The sequence below is a fragment of the Anguilla rostrata genome, chromosome 3, assembly GCF_018555375.3.
Source record: "Anguilla rostrata isolate EN2019 chromosome 3, ASM1855537v3, whole genome shotgun sequence".
NCBI classification, from domain to species: domain Eukaryota; kingdom Metazoa; phylum Chordata; class Actinopteri; order Anguilliformes; family Anguillidae; genus Anguilla; species Anguilla rostrata.
Genome location: NC_057935.1, coordinates 55781958 through 55800960, shown reverse-complemented (window position 1 = coordinate 55800960; position 19003 = coordinate 55781958). Strand labels below are relative to the sequence as shown.

At 48.6% G+C, this 19003-nt stretch overlaps 1 protein-coding gene across 3 annotated transcripts in view; it reads left to right on the top strand.

Annotated features, from left to right (window-relative positions):
• shroom4 (shroom family member 4) overlaps positions 1 to 15227 on the top strand; it is a 43269-nt gene extending 28042 nt beyond the window's left edge. For 2 of the 3 annotated variants that reach the window (XM_064328405.1, XM_064328407.1), the window contains 8 exons: positions 4546 to 4692; positions 6147 to 8385; positions 9570 to 9631; positions 9936 to 10568; positions 10679 to 11296; positions 11682 to 11823; positions 12085 to 12357; positions 12678 to 15227. In XM_064328405.1, coding sequence (XP_064184475.1) covers positions 4546 to 4692; positions 6147 to 8385; positions 9570 to 9631; positions 9936 to 10568; positions 10679 to 11296; positions 11682 to 11823; positions 12085 to 12357; positions 12678 to 12971 — 4408 coding nt within the window. In that variant the 3' untranslated portion in view covers positions 12972 to 15227. Of the gene's footprint in view, positions 1 to 120; positions 666 to 4545; positions 4693 to 6146; positions 8386 to 9569; positions 9632 to 9935; positions 10569 to 10678; positions 11297 to 11681; positions 11824 to 12084; positions 12358 to 12677 lie in introns of those variants that run through there. The other variant, XM_064328408.1, reaches the window with a different exon arrangement.
• Positions 15228 to 19003: the final 3776 nt, after the last annotated feature.

Genomic DNA, 19003 nt, shown 5'->3' with positions numbered 1-19003 from the left:
CTTTCTGTCTGAGCCAGGCTTCCTGCCTTATAATATCATTAGAGAAGGAGAGCGAGGAGAGAGTGGGAGGTGGAGAGCAGGGCGTTTGGATTTCTCCAGAGTGGGGGGGTTGGGGGGGGGGGGGGTCCTGTTCATTTTTGTGCTCTAGCGATCTGATCGGAATCCAGGGCTGGTTGAGTCAGACAGTCGCGACCATTTTCTGCGGACACTGCAGCGGTTCAATTCCCCTTTGTTCCAGAAGGACAGAGATTGGCTGTCTCTAAGCGCCTGGCACTTTAGAACAGAGGAGTGTGGGAAAAAAATCATTTAGTATTCTTTTTCAGAATCAGTATTTTTAGCCTTCTGTGATGTATTGTGGAGTCTACAACAGAAGCCCTATGGAGTTACTGGCCTGTGTAATGACTTGCATATTGAACTCAATATAGTGAAGCGGTTGGCTTCCACTATGGACTGTCAGGCTCGTCTGGACTCAAAGCACTGGCCACTTTTTCCTAACTCCTCTGTGGGTCCAGTAAAGACTGGACGTTACTGCCGATTCATGGAATAAGGACGGACCAGGTCACGGGAAAACGATTTGGAGCGCGCGTTATCTTGCCCTATTTTGTCTGCACATCCTCCTCTTGTTTGTTCGCTATGTGATTGTATGAGGACATCATCGGCGCACAGTGAGTACTCGACTGCGGTGCCGTAGCGTCTTGACCGTCGTGCTGCGAACGCGTCCTTTTATACACCATAGCTGCTCAGCAGGGTGTAGAGAGAAGAAAAGAGCAACATTGACTCTGGAAAGGTACTTTTGAACTTCAGCTGCTGACTATAAAAGCAGTTGGTGTGCTTTGCTTTTTTGCCCAATTAATTGTTTGAACTTCCTCCTCTTGCGTTTGTTTTTGTTTTAACGCATCACCGTTAACCATGAACGGTGCTCTCTTTTAGCTTCTCTGTAAAGTCATGACAGAAATATAATAACGACAACTTGTTTCTTGTGAAACTAATTTCATTTAATCAAGTTTCTATTTTTGATTGATTAGATGGAACTCATTTCAGTTGCTAATTACATCTAGCCTATTACATGTTCCTGGTGGGAACCAGAATAATGAAGCGGCTTGTATTACACTTAGGCTCTGTAAATGGATTCTGGCATTGAGATATTTATAGAACTCTATTATGGAACTTTATGGACCAATATTTGTTTTGTTTAAATAAAATATTTCAACAGTGTGCGCTAAGTTCAGGTGTAGATTTGTGCATGTAAAATGGAGAATTTCAGTCATAGTCTCCTCTCTCTAATCTAATCAGCTTTCCCATTGAAATGAAAGTTATTGTTATGGAAAAGTCAAACAGGAAATAAAATCAGTGCTTCAGATCATGTTTGGTTTACTTTCGAACTGGGTTTATACGCTACTTTGTAAACAGAAAAATGCATACTTTGGTCTTTCTTCGCCAGATCCATTCTTCTTTCACGAGACTTTGCTCAGACGTCTTTATCGTGGTTGATTTTTCCCTCCCAGTGCTCAGACAGGAACTCTCAGCAGTTATTAATAGTAGAATAACAATTCATTCATAACTCTGGTCTTCTGGGAAGTATTTTCTCCATCTGGTGCTGGTGACTCAGGCAGGCAGGGAGGCCTGTGGCCGTTGCTGTGGGAAAGTGTGAGCATCTCTGGGTGATCGGCTGAGTCACATAGACTTCTCGACGCTAAGGGATTCTGTTCGGAGCCATGGTTACATTGGCTGTTCTGGGGTTTTGTGTGGCTGTTATGGTGCTGGATCAGTTGTCATGTCATTCACCTGTACTGTGTTTCTGAAAATCTCAGTGTTCTCACTCACCTGTACTGGTTCTCTATGTGATCTCACTCAACTGTACTGTGTCTCTATAGCCGCGTTTCCACCAAAATTACCCGGAACTTTCAGTCCCAGGAACTGCTTTACCAGGAACTAAAAGGTTCCTTCAGCCAATGGCTGTCTGCGTTTCCACCGGGGTCTAAAGTCCCGCGAAGATTAGGCAAATTAGCCCACTGACGTATGGAAAAGCGACGTTGTCGTCGGCCCATCTGTCATATGATTTCTTCTGTAACCCCATACTACCACCGAAGTAGCCTACATTATTTTCTAATAACCGGGACAGCTCGGAGGGGTTTATTCCACTTATATACAACGGGTTGCCAACAATGACTATATATGGTTACTTTTGTATTTATTGATTTTTATCGATTTAATCACATGGAATTGAAATATTCTTCTGCAGCCGTTTGGGCATATTTTACCGTTGTCAAGCAAAACTGTCGTTGGTAGTTGAACTTGGACCGTTATGCAACAAATAGGATATAACAGACCAATAGTCAGATTGTAACTGTTTTATATATCCTCTCAAACAAATTCATTATGTTTTCATGCGAACATTCGCTTTCATGTCTTGACATCCGAAGCGACAGAATGCGTTCACATTTCCAATATAACTGGCAACAACAGCAGAAAACATGCACACGTTGTAAACAATTTGCTGTTTGATTACTTTCTCATCGTCAATTCTATATAGGCTAATCGCAAAATGACAAGAATAGAACGAAAACTCGGACTTGCGTGAAATTTTAAATTAGTAGTGGTACAGCCACCGTTTGTTTTCCTTCGGAGTTACTGCTAGCCGAGCAGGGAAGTGTGCCCTCCAGATGCGAACCATGCACCATAAATTAGTCCATAGTCTTCCTGGTCTTTTTGTGAAATTGAAGAATGGCAGAGTAAAATTACGGCAGTCTGAAAAAGCTAAAGGTACTATTACTAGAATTAACCTGTTATTTTACCATTACAAAAAGTGCGGAAGGTGATTTCCAGTTTGCTTTTACTGTATCACCAATGTGAATTACGTTTGAATGTTTTAGTACGTAATATGCTGTCCCAGCACGAATGCTTAGCATTTTATAAAACGAATACTAAAGCAAGAAAAGAACAGAAGAGCACACGTTATAATTCCAAGACGTTGGCAGGCTATAACCAAAACTAGGCTACTGCGCCGCATAACATACAAGTTTGATTTGAAGTTATTATGAAAATAAATCGGGTTGCGCCGGCATATTTTCAAACATGGCGGGTAATGGCGGAAAATAAATACAACACAAGTGCTGCGAGTACTCGACCAATCAGAAATGTTCAGCGCTGCAAGCTCCACCCAAAAGGTTCCTGTACTTTCGGAAAGTACTACCCCCCGAGCAGGAACGTTTTGGGGGGTAAAACAAAGCCCCCAGAACTAAATTTAGACCCTAGTTCCTGCGGTGGAAACGCACTGAGTTCCTCAAAAGGTTCCTAGTTCCGGGGTATAGTTCCTGCGGTGGAAACGCGGCTTAAGTGATCTCACTCACCTGTTCTGTCTCTATGTGATCTCACTCACCTGCTCTGTGTCTCTGTGTGATCTCACTCACCTGCTCTGTGTCTCTATGTGATCTCACTCACCTGTTCTGTCTCTATGTGATCTCACTCACCTGCTCTGTGTCTCTGTGTGATCTCACTCACCTGCTCTGTGTCTCTATGTGATCTCACTCACCTGCTCTGTGTCTCTGTGTGATCTCACTCACCTGCTCTGTGTCTCTATGTGATCTCACTCACCTGTACTGTGTCTCTATGTGATCTCACTCACCTGCTCTGTGTCTCTGTGTGATCTCACTCACCTGCTCTGTGTCTCTATGTGATCTCACTCCCCTGCTCTGTGTCTCTGTGTGATCTCACTCACCTGCTCTGTGTCTCTATGTGATCTCACTCACCTGTACTGTGTCTCTATGTGATCTCACTCACCTGCTCTGTGTCTTTATGTGATCTCATTCAGATGTTTTGTGTCTCCATGTGATCTCACTCACCTGTACTGTCTCTCCATGTGATCTCACTCACCTGTCCTGTGTCTCTATATGACCTCACTTGCCTGTACTGTGTTTCTGTGTGACCTCACTCACCTGTACTGTGTATGTGTGATCTCACTCACCTGCTCTGTGTCTCTATGTGATCTCATTCAGATGTTTTATGTCTCTGTGATATCACTGAGATGTACTGTGTCTCTATGTGATCTCACTTACCTGCTCTGTGTCTCTATGTGATCTCACTCCCTGTCCTGTGTATCTCTGTGATCTCACTCACCTGCTCTGTGTCTCTATGTGATCTCACTCACCTGCTCTGTGTCTCTGTGTGATCTCACTCACCTGCTCTGTGTCTCTATGTGATCTCACTCACCTGCTCTGTGTCTCTATGTGATCTCACTCACCTGCTCTGTGTCTCTATGTGATCTCACTCACCTGCTCTGTGTCTCTATGTGATCTCACTCACCTGCTCTGTGTCTCTATGTGATCTCACTCCCCTGCTCTGTGTCTCTATGTGATCTCACTCACCTGCTCTGTGTCTCTATGTGATCTCACTCACCTGCTCTGTGTCTCTGTGTGATCTCACTCACCTGCTCTGTGTCTCTATGTGATCTCACTCACCTGCTCTGTGTCTCTATGTGATCTCACTCACCTGCTCTGTGTCTCTATGTGATCTCACTCACCTGCTCTGTGTCTCTGTTTCCTGCAGGCGGAGTGTACCTGTGATCCGGCCTCACTCGTGGCATCTGGCTAAGCTGTCGGAGCCGTCCAGCACTGCCGCCCCAGACGCTCCTCCTGCCATGCAGCTCCACCCGGTGCCCTTCAGCGTACCGTGGCACTCCGGGGGCGACAACAGGTGAGCCCGTCCCCCGCCTGCCAGCTTCGGCTGGAGCCCCTTTCTCACGCCGGCCCCATATCGATACTGCGTGGAATGAGATGGAATTCACTTTACACAGTCAACACTTACTGCAGTAGCACGATGTGATGTCACTACTCATGTGTTCAGTTCAGTCGGTACACATTCATAAAAATATGAAGGTGTTTTAAAGTATGTGATGATTATGAGCGGAGCTTCGTCGGCAGACGCCTGTGCAGGCGATAGGGACGAGCGTGGGGACTGAGGACACCCTGTGAACGTGCTTGGATGGGTGGGGAGTGGGGGATTTCTGCCCCTGACAAGTTTCCACAGGGAAACAATGAAGAGGAAACCGATGATCTCATGTCTAAAGTCAACATGCACCCCCACGGGATGCCACCTCTATTTTCAGAATGTGACTGCGACATTCTTTCAGCATGACAAATAACGGGACCTGAATAAAAACAATAAAGAGCTTTATTTAACGGCCGTTTTATACAAAAAACAAACTGTTCTTTTGAGTCGAATGCTATTGAGCATTAATCTTTGTTTCTAAATTTAGTAAAATAGGCAATGGAATTGACCATACACTTTCAGTACAAGGTGAAGGTTGTTCAGGAATAGTTTTTAACAGCTTAATCTTGATCAGCTGGTTAGCCTAATTCTTTTACAAAAGATTGCTATCCCATTGCAAAGAAACAGAATGAACCACAGGTTTTCTCTGAAATGACTTCAACTGATCATACAGAGTGATATTTCCTTTTTGAACACATCTTTTTGAACTAGTTGTCATCTGATAAGAAATAAGTGTTGATGATATGTTGACTGTTCTGGCAAATCTTTTGTGGAAATGTTGGGAAGCTTTATGATAAGCAATATAGTTTGTAAACTGAAACTTGTAGTCAAATATTATGATGCGTTTGTGGTTTTTATATCTCAATATGGGCTGAAAGTGTTTTTAATAGATGTAATAATTCTCATGTAGACATAAGCTCTTACGTTAACTTACTTTTCCATATTGTCTCACTGCAGGAAAACCTGCTCTGTACATATTAGAGAGCAGGGTTAGTCGTAGTTTTTTGTGTGAAATTGTTAAACCAAAGTCTAAGATTGTACTCTACTGACATGGAATAGGAGTTGACTAGTGAAATGTAGTGACCTAACCACCAAGTTTTATATAAAACAGCTTTTATGTGAGAACTGGAGAATTGCATGTCATTTAAGGTTCTTCCATATAAAGCATTTCTTAAAATGTGAAAGCTATTATCTCAGGAATGTTTTTGTTTTTGTCAGAAACATGATATAGGGAGTGACGGATGTTCGCAGTGGAACGTGCTTTAGCCTCTTTCTGTACTTCATGTTAACATGGCAATCAAACATGGCCGCCCGGTGGGGAGGGCTCTTTGGCGCCATGCTAAAGGCTGTGTGCTGTGTGCTGTCTCCCCTCTGCGCAGTGACCTGTCCATGCAGTGGAGCCAGCTGTCCCGACACTGCAGCACCGACCGCAGCAGCTCCCTGGGCAGCATGGAGAGCCTGGACCCGCCCAGCCAGGGCTACTACGAGAGCCAGCTGTCGCCCGTCGACCCGGCCATCTTCAACAACAAGAGAGACTCGGCCTACAGCTCCTTCTCGGCCAGCTCCAACACCTCGGACTACACGGTGGCCAGCTCCATGGACAACCTGCTGCACCTGAGCCGCTGCGCCCAGCCCGCCGCCGAGCCGGGGGACTTCGCCGAGGAGCCCGCCGCCAAGTCGCACTCCCTCTCGCGGCTCCCCGAGGCGCGGGCCCGGCCGTCGTCCTTCGCCTGCGAGGAGGAGCGGGCCGGCGGCGGGCCCCCGCAGCCCCCCGCGCGCAGGGACAGCTTCAGGGCCACGCGCGGCCGCCCGGGAGCCGCCGACAAGCGCTGCGCCTCCGCCCCCGTGGACATCCTGAGCCTGGCGGGCTGCCGGGGGGAGGGGCCGGGCGAGAGGGCGTGTCCCTGCGAGCGGCGGGGGGAGGCGGCCTGCAGGGGGAGCAGGCTGGACCAGTACTACATGCTGAGCTCTGAGCTGGAGCCCTGTCGCGACTGCAGCCGTGCGAGAGGGCGGGGGGAGGAGGAGGAGGGGGTCACGTCCGCCCGTGTCGCGGCCCCGGAGAGCCGCTCCCCCGCCTCCAGCCCCTCTCCTCCCCAAAACTCGCCGGGCCGGAGGAGCGCCGAGCGCGCCCCCCGCCAGCCCCCGCCTCCCGAAAGCAAGCCCGCGGCGGGCGGCCACAGGCACAGCGCTCCCGAGAAGCTGCTCTCGGAGGAGCTGCGCCTGCTGGGGCTGCCTAACGGCCGAGCGGAGAGCGGCCCGTGGCCCAAATCTGCCCCCCGCCCCGCGGAGGCGCCGGGCAGCCCCGGGGCGGGCGAGGCCGCGCAGGGGAGGTGGGGCGGGAGCAGGTGCTCCACCCCTGGCTCGGTGGCTATCTCAGAGGCGGAGGAGCGCGCGGCGGAGACGGAGGACGGCCCCGCCCAGTCCCCCGTCCCTCGCTCCTGGGGCCGCTCGGTCAGCGTGCCCGGGGACGCCCCGGCGGGTCACCCCCCGCCCGGCTCCGCCCCCGACCCCGCGGCCCCGGCGTTCGGCGGGCTCAGCGCGGCGGCCAGCGCGGACACGCTGCTGGAGGACGGGCGGGAGGAGCCCCGCCCCAAACCCGGCTCCTCCCGCCAGCAGCGCTCCTCCAAGGCGCGGCGGCGCAGCGAGCGCTTCGCCACCAACCTCCGCAACGAAATCCAGCGCAAGAAGGCCCAGCTGCAGAGGAGCGCGGGCGGCCCCGAGACCGTGCAGGAGGAGGACGCGGCCGAGCCCGCCCCCGAAACCCAGATCCGCCTCGCCCCTCAGCCCTCCCAGCCCTCCCAGCCCTCCCGAACCTGCAGTTACAGACCCCTGTCCCCAAACCCTGCCCCCGGCCCTCTCAACAGGCTGGTCTCCAACTCCACGCCCCAGCTGCACCCGGAGAAGAACCTGTATGATGCGCTGGACCCCTCGTGGGGCCTTCGGTGCCCGGGTTGGAGCAGGGGCCCGTCCGCGGACGAGCCGGGCCCCGCGGGCAAAGCGGGGCGCTGGCGCTGGACTCCGCAGCACAAGCTGCAGCCGGAGGCGGAGCAGGAGAAGAGGGGCGCGCGGGCGGGGGGCGCGGCGACGCTGGGGCACCCGGTCCGGCCTGCCGCGTCCGCCCCGCGCTCCTCCCGCCTGGACGAGTGCGACATACTCCCTTTCGCCGACCGCCGGAAGTTCTTCGAGGAGACCAGCAGGAGCATGTCCGTGTCCAACCTCCCAGGCCTGACGAGCCGACGCCAGAGGCCGGAGGGGTACGGGCGACGACCGGGCCCCGCCCACACGGAAACGCCCGCCCCGGAGCCGGGGCGCAGGCGGTACTCCTGCCAGGGCTTCGCTCAGCAGGCAGTCGCCCCCCGCGGGCCGGCGGAGCCCAGGAGGACCAGCGTGAGCAGCGGCGTTCAGGCTGGGGGGGCCGTGGACCCGGCGCGCAGGCCTGCCGACCCCGAGCCCTGCGGGCCCCCCTCCCGCGGCCGCGGCCAGTGTTCCTACGAGCGCCGCGACGGCCACGCCCCCCGCTCTGCTTTTCACCCCGTCGCTCCGGCCACTGTCTCCGCCTCCCAGGAGAGCCCGCGTTCACGCCTGGGACACGAGCAGAGGAGCCGCACCCCTACCGACGTGAGTGACACACACACACACACACACACACACACACACACACATGCACACAAACACACACACACACACACACACACACACACACGCACAGCCCACCCCCAAAACCCTCACAAAAACGGTTAAAAAGATTAACAGGGGTCCCAGGCCAGGGTTTTGGCGAGGGACACAATGGGATTTTATGGATCATAGACCGAGGGTGTGTTCCTGGGTGTTCCTGTTCGGAAAAGCACGCAAGCTGCTCTATGCGGTCTTTACATCCAGCCAACAAAAGCCTGAGTGATTCGGCCTAGTGCAGCTGTGTCTCTCGCTCCTAACGTTCAGAAAAAATGATTACACCCTCGCTCTCGGTATGACTCAGGCATAGTTTTCATACTTAAATCAACTCGTAAACAGCGCTGGTTTCCCTGTAAGATATACCTCATTCAGTTCCGCAGGGACCACAGCTAGCCTACATTGCAATGTAGCACGTCAACTTGAGTCAACTTGAATTCGCTGAGAATTAATCACACTCTCCTGAGTGTTTTGACAGTATCGAGTCGCAGTGACTGTACTCATTTGTTATATACCAAATAGGTTTGTTGTTCCGTGTGTAAAAAAAAGTATGCGTTTATAAAAACTCAAGATCTTGTGTAACGCGATCCCTGTGAGATTTCTAGTGTAACTTTTCATAGCTGATCTGAGGTATTTTTCCTGGCTGTTTGCCATTGGACCAAAACCCCCATTATTCTTTGCTTCAGTAGTTTTTAAACGAAGGCCCTTGGTTGAGTCCCAGGATGATAACCATTGAATGCTTATTTTATATCTACTATAGAATTCTGTCTAATATTACCAGATGTGCAGAACATAGTAAAAGTAGCTATGTGGTCAAAGGCCCCCAAAGACAAAAATCCTGGGTATTGAAAGGAATATCAATGGGTTAGTGAGCCAGCTCCCTAATTTTAAAAGATGCAGCCTATGTATTGTGCAGACGTTTGCATTAGCATCGGTATATTCCTCCACCCAGCTTATGGAACCGTTTTAAAATGTGTTTTTCTTGGCTGTTGTGCGTGTCCAAAATTAGCAGCCTTATCAGCCATGCCATCCATTCACATAGTTTAGCTCCTCCATCCAGTTGCCATAGTTTGGACAATCTGCACCCTCCTCTGTGTTTTTCTCTTATGAAACTTGGCAAATCTCTTCTGCAGGCATATCCTGTGAGGGAGCGGGAACAAACAAAACTCAACAGGAAGTTCAGTCTGACTGAGAGGTAAGCCACTTTACATTCGGCTCTCGAAAAAATTCTAATAGTTTCCCAGAGGCTAATTTAATCATTTGCCATTAAGCGCCGTATGAATGATCATTTTGGGCAATTTGAGAAAGCTGGTAGTTTCGTGGGCAGTCATTCGCTTTTATGACTTGATTTTAATGGCATCCTAAAGCTGAGAATGAGCTCTGCTTCTCCCATTTTGCATCTGGCGTGTGCGTGCGGAGGTTCTTTGATGTTAAAGTTATTTCCCGTGCTGCCGGATTATGGCGAAAAGCTTTATTCCGTCCTCATTTCCTGCGTATAGGGACTACACGTGGTGCAGAAGAGACCTCCAGGCAGCAGAGGGCGCTGTGCTGCAGGGATGCCGGTCGGGTGACTCGAGGGGGTCTGAGAGGCTGTCTGCGTGCAGCGCGGAGGAGCCTCAGGCGGCGCGGTACCTGCAGCGCGGACGGGCGCTGTCGGAGAGCGACATCCGGCTGGACTCCCAGCGGCTGTGCACGCGCTCCGCGGTGTTCGCGGCGCCCGCCCTGAGCGAGCTGGAGGAGAGCGCCGGCGCGCCACGGAAAAAGGCCCCGCCCCGCCCACCGCCCCCCAACTGGGAGCAGTTCCACCGCAGGAGGGCGTCGCACCACAACCTCCTGTCCGCCTCGTACCAGAACCTCCTCTCCGCCGCTCCCTCCCCGCCCAGAGACAGCCCCGCCCCCCAGCACCCCAGCCCCCCCTGGCCCGAGGGCTCCTCACGCCACCTCTGTGCCCCCGAGCTGACCCGCCCGCGCTCTCACAGCCTGCCCCCGAGGGAGGAGCCTGAGAGCCGGGAAGCGCGCAGCCCCGCCTTTGTGCGCCGGGCCTTCAGACCCGTGGCTCCGCCCCTAAACGAGTGCGAGCTGCCACTCCAACGCCCTGCTCCGCCCACACTCCCATCTGAGCCCTACACTGTGTGAGTGTATCTGAACTCTGTATCAGTACTCTAGACATTCACTCTCACTTTTTTTCTACTTGGTCATGTGACGTTGGGCTCATGTTCTGTGTGTACCTCTTGTCTTCCAGACCTGCTGACCCAGAGGCTGCCGCCGTGCCCGACAGACCAGCCGTGCCGAAGCCCGCCCCCCCGGCCAAACGCGCCGCGGCCGAGTGGGAGACGCAGAAACCCGCGAGCGGCAGTCGGCGCGGCTCGGCGGCCCCCGCGGCGGACGCCGGCTCCCACAAGGGGGCGCTCCCGCCGCAGTCTTACTTCTCCGTCAGCTACGAGCAGCAGCAGCAGCAGCAGCAGGAGCAGCAGGAGCTGTACCGCACGCGCGGCGCGGAACCAGAGCAGCGGACCCCCGGCGTGGCCACCAACGGGCCGTTCGAGACGGACATCGACGAGTTCCGGGACGAGGCGGCGGAGGAGCCCGTGGCGACGGAGACGCAGTGCTTCGCCCGGCCGGTGACGGTCCTGGAGACGGACATAGACACCCTCCCCGAGGCGGAGGCCCCGCCCGCGGCCGTGACCAGGACCCCCCGCGGCTCCCTGGTGGAGGCTCTCTTGGTGGAGGACTCTGGGTCCAGGACCCGGGCTGACCTGATGGAGGAGCTCTTTCCCCACAGCGCAGAGGGAGAGGCCAGCGGGGAGACGTGGAGGGGCGGCCACAGCGCCTTAGAGCTCAGTGTCAACACTCTGGAGCGGTGAGCCATTTTAAAAAATCTCCACCGTGAGGGACTGAGAATCTGGGCATCTAGAATTATTGTGCAGTCAGCTTGGTTTCCGTATAATGTGACAAATCCTATGGTAGTTATGTTAATTTGTTCCCAGGACCTTGGATTAAACATTTGTATGTAACTGTTTGAAGAGTAGGCTTTTTGGAATGCTTTTTAAAAAAATTCTAAGTCAGTGTTCTAGCACTGTTGCTTTCAGTTACCAGTACTGATTTTTACATCAGCATTAGAATGTTCAGTTAAAAACATTCTAATCACATATTCACACATTAGTGATCTCACCCCTTGAAGGGTGAATAAAAACCCACAGGCCTCATTTCATCCGGGCCTGTCCCGCTCTCTCTGCCCCCTGCAGGCGCTCCAGACAGGGGTCCTCTAGGACACAAGGCCAAGGGTCCTACTGTACCAGCGCTGCTACTAAGGCTGAGCTGCTGAACAAGATGAAAGAGCTTCCAAGGATGAACGTCAGAGACGACGACGAGGAGCTCTGCTACAAGGTAACGTCCAGTCTGGCAAAAGTACAGCGTGGCATCAGTGTTAGTGTCAGTATCAGAGGTCAGTAGTATTGTTTAGTTGTATCTGTGACAATTTTAGATGAGAGAAATCAGGAACGAGGGAGCAAGTGTGATGCAAATTTAGCTTATGCTGTTTTTTTGCCATGGCCTTTATTGCAAAACTAAGTGCTAAGAACTACAATAACCAAAAGCACCATTAGAGAGTAGTCACCGTTGTCACAATTTGATTGGCTCTCCCCACAGCGCCAGCTGATGGAGAGCCTGCGGAAGAAGCTGGGCGTGCTGCGGGAGGCCCAGCGGGGGCTGCAGGACGACATGCGGGCCAACGCCCAGCTGGGCGAGGAGGTGGAGGCCCTGGTGCTGGCCGTCTGCAAGCCCAACGAGGTGGACAAGTTCCGCATGTTCATCGGGGACCTGGACAAGGTGGTGAGCCTGCTGCTGTCCCTTTCGGGCAGGCTGCTGCGCGTGGAGAGCGCCCTGGAGTGCCTGGGCAACGACTCCGCCCACCACGAGCGGGTAAGCGGGGGGGGGAGGGGCCTCCTGCCTTTCTTTCAGGGTCAGCTGTGTTTACATGAGAGCAGATGTACAGTGTGCTGACTAACGTATACATTAAAGCTTGGGTTTGTTTAAGTGTTTAATATGATATGTGCTAATGTCTTCCTTTATTGATATTTCCATTTTTTCTCTTTCTCGCCATCTTCTTTATCTCCCTTTTGTCTGTTTTGTTCTCTCTGTTATTCCCACTTAAACCAAAAAAAAAATGTTTCCTGCTCCGTCCTGCATTGTGGTCCCTGCCCTGAGCATCTAGTGACTGTGCCCCCTGCTTGCCTCCACAGCTCCCCCTGCTGGAGAAGAAGAAGCTGCTGCAGGGCCAGCTGGGCGAGGCTCAGGAGCTGAAGGAGCACGTGGACCGGCGGGAGCAGGCCGTGTGCAGGGTGCTGGGCCGCTGCCTGACGCCCGAGCAGCTGCGCGACTACAGCCACTACGTCAAGATGAAGGCCGCCCTGCTGGTGGAGCAGCGCCAGCTGGAGGACAAGATCCGCCTGGGCGAGGAGCAGCTGCGGGCCCTGAGGGAGAGCCTGGGGCTGGGCATGGGGGTGCCCGTGGGCCTGGGCTACGGCCACTACTGACCGCCGCAGGGCCTGGGGGGAGGGGCTGGGAAGGGGCCCCGCCAAGGGGAACCCGCACCAGCCAACTTCCTCTCAGTCGGGGACAGTTTGGTCAGGATGTGTGAGAAGGGAGCTCATTACAAAGTGATAATGACGCAGGCGCCAGTGTTAGAGCGTATGTAACTGCCAGGGAACTGCCGTTCTCTGCCAAAGGCAAACTGTGGGTGTTGCCTCGTGTCTCTGTGGCCCTCTGTTGGTAACACTAAGGTGAAGTAATCTTTGCCTCTCTTTGTGGATTTTGGTCCCTTATTGGTTGTATGAAGTTTGCAGCATTGGACCTCAGAGTGGTGTATTTGTTACTAGCCAATGGTAACCTCAAAAATTGCACACTACATCCTACGGCCAAAGTATTTTATTGTGTGTAGACTGAAGAAGTGTCCCTCTTGGCACTGCTATTTATTTATTTATTTATCTGTGAGGAGAGGTGTAGTTGTGTTCTCACAACTGATTGATAATCCTCCTGCATTCCTTTAAGCTGGAGACAGAACCGTGTCCCCATCTACAAAAGAAAGGCCTATTTTAACCCACACTGCATTCTGGGACTTCTTAAAGCATCAACCATCACACTGCCATCTTCCAGAGTGTGCCAAGCCCATCTTAAGGATCAGAGGAACTTGGAGACTTGCCAGAGATTATCAGGCAAAGCCCTCCACTGCCAAACCCAACTCTAGTCTGCAGAGTTTCTATGGCCTGTGCTTGCCTTTTGAGTCATTTGGGTTTTTTTTTTATAGCTGAAACGAATGCAAAAACTTACGCGTGGAAAGGGACCAAAGTAACAGTGGTTTGAAGCTAAGGACAGAGCGTACTGCAGTTGGATTGAATAGAGGCTGCAAAAGTGAACGTAGGTGCCCTTAACAACGGGATGAAGGTTTTGAAACTGGAATCGGTGCTCTCAGCACGCAGGATGTGGCCAAGACAAACTCAGGCCCCCACCTGCGTCCATGCTGCTGCGCCAAGCTCATCCCACAGCCCTAATATCCATACGCTGCAGTGTTTACTGGGAGGAGGGAGGGAAACAGCATGTTTATAGTACTGTTTGGGGAAGGATACCTTAGAGCCAGCAGCGATTTGGCCCAAGGAAAGTGAAACAGTCCGGTATAAAGAACGTAGTTTGAAACCAAAATCCGATTTTTATGGTGCTGGTCAATGCTCAGGATGCCATGTCCATCCTGACAGCGTATAAATGTGGAATCTGTGAAGCAGTCTGCTGTCTTGCCAAAAAGTGCCTGCCTACAATATACAGCATGGTTTCCAGTCCAATGCTACATAAATAAATCTGCCATCCATATGCCCTGTGTCATATTTATCCTCTTACTCTGGGATGGCATTGCTCTTAAAGTCGCCAAAGATTTATTTTTTAATAAACCCAAAAACAGAAGTTGTCGTTGTCCCTTTGCCTGAAGGAATGCTATTTTGTGGACCCTGACTTGCCTAATAGTTTTCACTGGCCTTGCTGTCGGCCTATTGTCAGACCTTGAGAAGAAGTGCATTTTGGAGGTGAGGAGTAGTGAGCTTCATGCTAACGTCGTGTTAAAAAACCGTGTCACCGTCATTTTCGGCAAACACTATTGAGAATTTTTGTGCTGCCACATGTTTAATTCGGCAGCCTGCACATACACTGTTTCCCATCGGTCTTTAGCTCTCCATACTTCCTGTTCTAGGCGTTAGTGAGAGCGGCTTTCCCTGTGGCGGTACAACCTTCCGTTCCACTGTGCTGCATATTCCCGAAAAGCCGCTAGTTCTCGTTAACCAACTGGAGAGAAACTGGACATGCCTCAGACATAGAAAAGAAGAAAAGGAAAAAGCTGCTTTGGATTTTTTATTTTTTATTTTTTGGATATTTACTGCCTTTAGAGTTTTGCATTTTTGCAGCAGAGGTGATGTTCTGGTATATATTGTTGTCCTTTGGATCGTTCAGTTTCTTAATGTACTGTGTTTTCTTATGCCAGGATAGAATGGAAGTGTTTAAATGTTTTATTGGAATTATGCAATGAAGTACATATCTGTACGTGTAGATGTGTACTGTGTGTATATGCCTGTTTTTAATGTTATGCTCAGTTCCACATTCCATAAACACTATCCAACTGGAAAGCAATTGTCAGTGAAGAGAATGGGACTGTGCTTTTATTATATTTTTAATGCATTTGTTGATTCATTGCAAAACAACTTTTGTATGTTTGAAAAGTACCATTAATAATAATACTATTTTAATCTAAATGTGACCAGAGTCGTGATTGTTTCATTTTCTTAATGTGTTTTTCTCAGCTTGTTTTACCTTTTGTATTATTTGCAAACAATTAATATGAAGAACAATTAATAGTTTATTTGGCCATGTGTCCACACTTGCACAAACTAGGAGCCTATTGATTCACTTCAGTCTTTAATTTGATCTGTTAAATAATTTTGCCACCTTTTTATGTAAAAATGGCACAATGTGAAATATGAGAAATTTATTCTTCATGGCACACGTGCATATTTCTGACATAATGTGGAATAAGAGGGTAAATATTCCCTCTAAACACGTATAGCACATGATTAAGAGAAATTACCATTTTGTTAAAATTATGGGATTAGAACAGTACCAGTTTGTTAAAATTATGGGATTAGTGTTTGGTATAAAAACCATCATACACAGGAGTCCCCAAGGGACCACTGCCATAAAATATTCAAATCTTAACAATAAGAATTCTAATAAAACTTTATTTTTGGTATGACCCTTTTTTTATTCTCCTATAGAATGCCAATCTCTTGCAATCTTACTGATTTCATCCTCTACTATTTTATTCGTATAATTATTATTAATATTATTAATATATTATTAGTGATAGGTATTAAGTATTTTATTATTTTAATCAGAATTGGCTTCTCCACAATTTCAAGATAAAAAATAATTCCAAATGTTATCCCAGGTGGTGTGGAAAACAGTTAAACAACGGGCTAATTTGTAGACACGCTCATGAATGTGAAATATCACATTGGAGTAAAGAAATGCATTTCAGACTTGGTTTGACCTAATTCTGCCTTCAAAGGTTAACGGTGTCTGCCTGGTCTCCTGAGGAAATCGGAGCCTTTTCTCTGGGTAGCTGGGTGCACAAATATTTATGCTGTGCAAAATGTGAGCACCGAAAGAACAGCTGATTATATATTTACAGGGACAGACATAAACCAGGCACCCTGCAACCCCCCCCAGTCAAAACACACTCTCCCTGCTGACCTAGTGCAGTTCAGATGGATTTTTCTTGGCAGCGATTCCCACATCTTTTTTTCCCCTCTAGTGGAATAGTCTAAATAAAACGGGGAGAGCTGGAAAGGGTCCGGAGACAGGAAGTGGGTTGACCCTACTCCTACGGCAGGTTCAGAGATTAGAGAAAAGAAAGAGGCCTGGCTTAGCTTGCTTAAATATGGAAACTTAAAGGAATGAAAGAGCGTGTTGTAAGTTAAACCTGGCTAGGAAGTACGGTATGTTGGATATGTACACTCAGGTTATCCTCCTGAGAAAGCTCCCAAAATTACAGGGGGGCAATGAAGAGATAATCACACCATGTGTGATTATCAGATTGCTGCTGTCACCACAATTTCAGGATTATCATTTTGCTTTTGTATTAATTAATTCCATATCTTATATAATTTAACATTTTAGCTGATTCTTATGCAGTTTTAATTTTTAATCAACTGCTTAAATGAAGTGCTTCAAGCTTTTAAATTGTATCTCTAAATTGTATCTTTTTTATTGTAACCTGCTTAAGAAAATCAGCTTTTTAAGTGAGAAAGAATGAAAATAAAAAAGACAAAAAGTCTGGCGCTTCACAAAAGCACTGCATCTCTGAAGGAACTTCAATAATGTTCCACCAGCCTTCCCTTGTCACTCTGCTGAACTGCTTAAATGTACTTATCTCCTGTGTGGGAATTTGTAAATTAGGTTTTTTGTACATAATATTGTTTTCTTAGAATTTCTTGCAAGGTAATAGGTCGTAACCATAAGCACAGCTATTTCGCAAATACTTTTGCCAACCAAAAAAAAAAAAAAAAAATGAAAAGGTCAAAAAGTTGGAAACACCAAAATGAAGTCACCTATTAGGGCATGTGGCCATCAAATGTTCCTGCCAAAACAGTTCATACTTGTAGCATAGCATCTACCAGTGTCTGGAATTCAGTAGGAGGGATGCAGAACCTTTCTTCTGTTTGACCAGTGCCCCTGTGTGTGTGTGTGTGCGCGCGTGTCTGTAGGTGTGTATTTGTGCTTGTGCGTGCGTGCATGAGTACGTGTGACCACATGCGTATGGGCATGTGCCTGTATGTCTATGTAATAAAAAGGGCATTGGGATTGACTGAAGATAGGTACACATAGAAATACAAGGTAAATTAAAAGATTTTACTTTAACCAACTGTATTCTCCCAGTTATTACAACTGATTATGCCAGTCATTAGTAATTAATCGACAAAAATATCCTTTAAAAAAGATGTACCAGATTAGCAGTCTTCGACATAATGATAATAGTATTTATTTTAGCAGTTTTAAGTACACTGCAAGCAGCCATTCCACAAAAGACCTAGAAACACTAATAATAATAATAATAATAATAATAAATGTAAAACAAATGTACCGTAGGGTACTTTGCTGTACATCCTCATAGACAAGACAAATCCAAAGCATCCCATCAGAAGATGGTTCCGAGCCATGGATCCTATTTAGAACCATAGAGGTTGGCATGAAACGAGATGGGCCTATCTGGGTCCCCATGGCGAGATACCCTTCTCTTTATTCTGATGGCATTAGTGATCATTTGAGGGGTGAGTAGGTGCTGGTAATACGTCTGATAGCAGGTTTTAAATGAATGACTCATACTGGCTAATGGTGGGATATTCTTACACTGGTGAGTCTGGTTCGAGAGATGGTGACATCACATAATAAACACTCTCTCTTGCCCACATGGTGGTGCTACAAACCAGGGTTTGGGTCAGGAATTTGGAATCTATTCCAGTTCAAACCAAGAATTGTAAACCTGATTACAGGAAGAAGAATTTTTGTTCAGTGACACTCAAAGTTCTACTCATTTATAAAACATGTAAGCCTTATTAGTTTGGAAAAATATGCATCCCTCCACTTAAAAAAACATCCCTGCTCACAATTTAAATACCATTTGAAATACTATCCTAGATATCAGACAATAATTGGTCTGGAAACAGTCCATTAGAAACTTTTCTTAATTCAACTTTTTAGTCATGCATTCTGTGAAATGTATCGTATCGTACAGTATTCAAATTAATTATTACAGACGACAAATAAACACATCAGTTTTAGCACAATGCAGTGCTTCTTAAAACCAACCTCACTTTAATAGTATTAAATTTAGACATAGTCCTTATAATGATACGTCATTGATATCAAAGTAAATACTGTTTAAGGTGATAAACTAATACATAAATTAAGCACTGGAATGTATTTGAATTTAATTCAATTTAAGGTTTAATTTAATTGTTTCATTCACATTCAAATGATTTATCCCGCCACCTATATCAATTCAAATTCGAGACTTGAACTGGAATTTAGCATCAGTTATCAATTCAGTTCATAATTTATCCGAGCCACGCAAGAAACAGTTCAAACATTGTGTACGTGAAGACATATCTGTAATGTGTTATAGGAAAGGAAGCTAAATTGGCCCACAACACTGGAGTACGTGGTTAGCATAGACTGGGCGGGTCAAGTGGCACAACTTTATTTGGACGATTAAACCTCGAGTTCATATCAATAGATTATTAAGCTCTCTACCGATATAGGACCCTGTAGAGGTCATCATAAATGACCCAGGAGTTCTCGAAATTGCAGGAAATTACCATACAAACACAATACATATCATTTGTCACCAGTCAATCGGTCTGGAGTGAGTTGGTATGAGTCTTAAATAATGTAAGCAAGCTCTATTTCAGTAGGGGGCAGCAACGTGCTTTTACGATTTCTTCACAAATTACTTCAGCAAAAGTCTATTCTG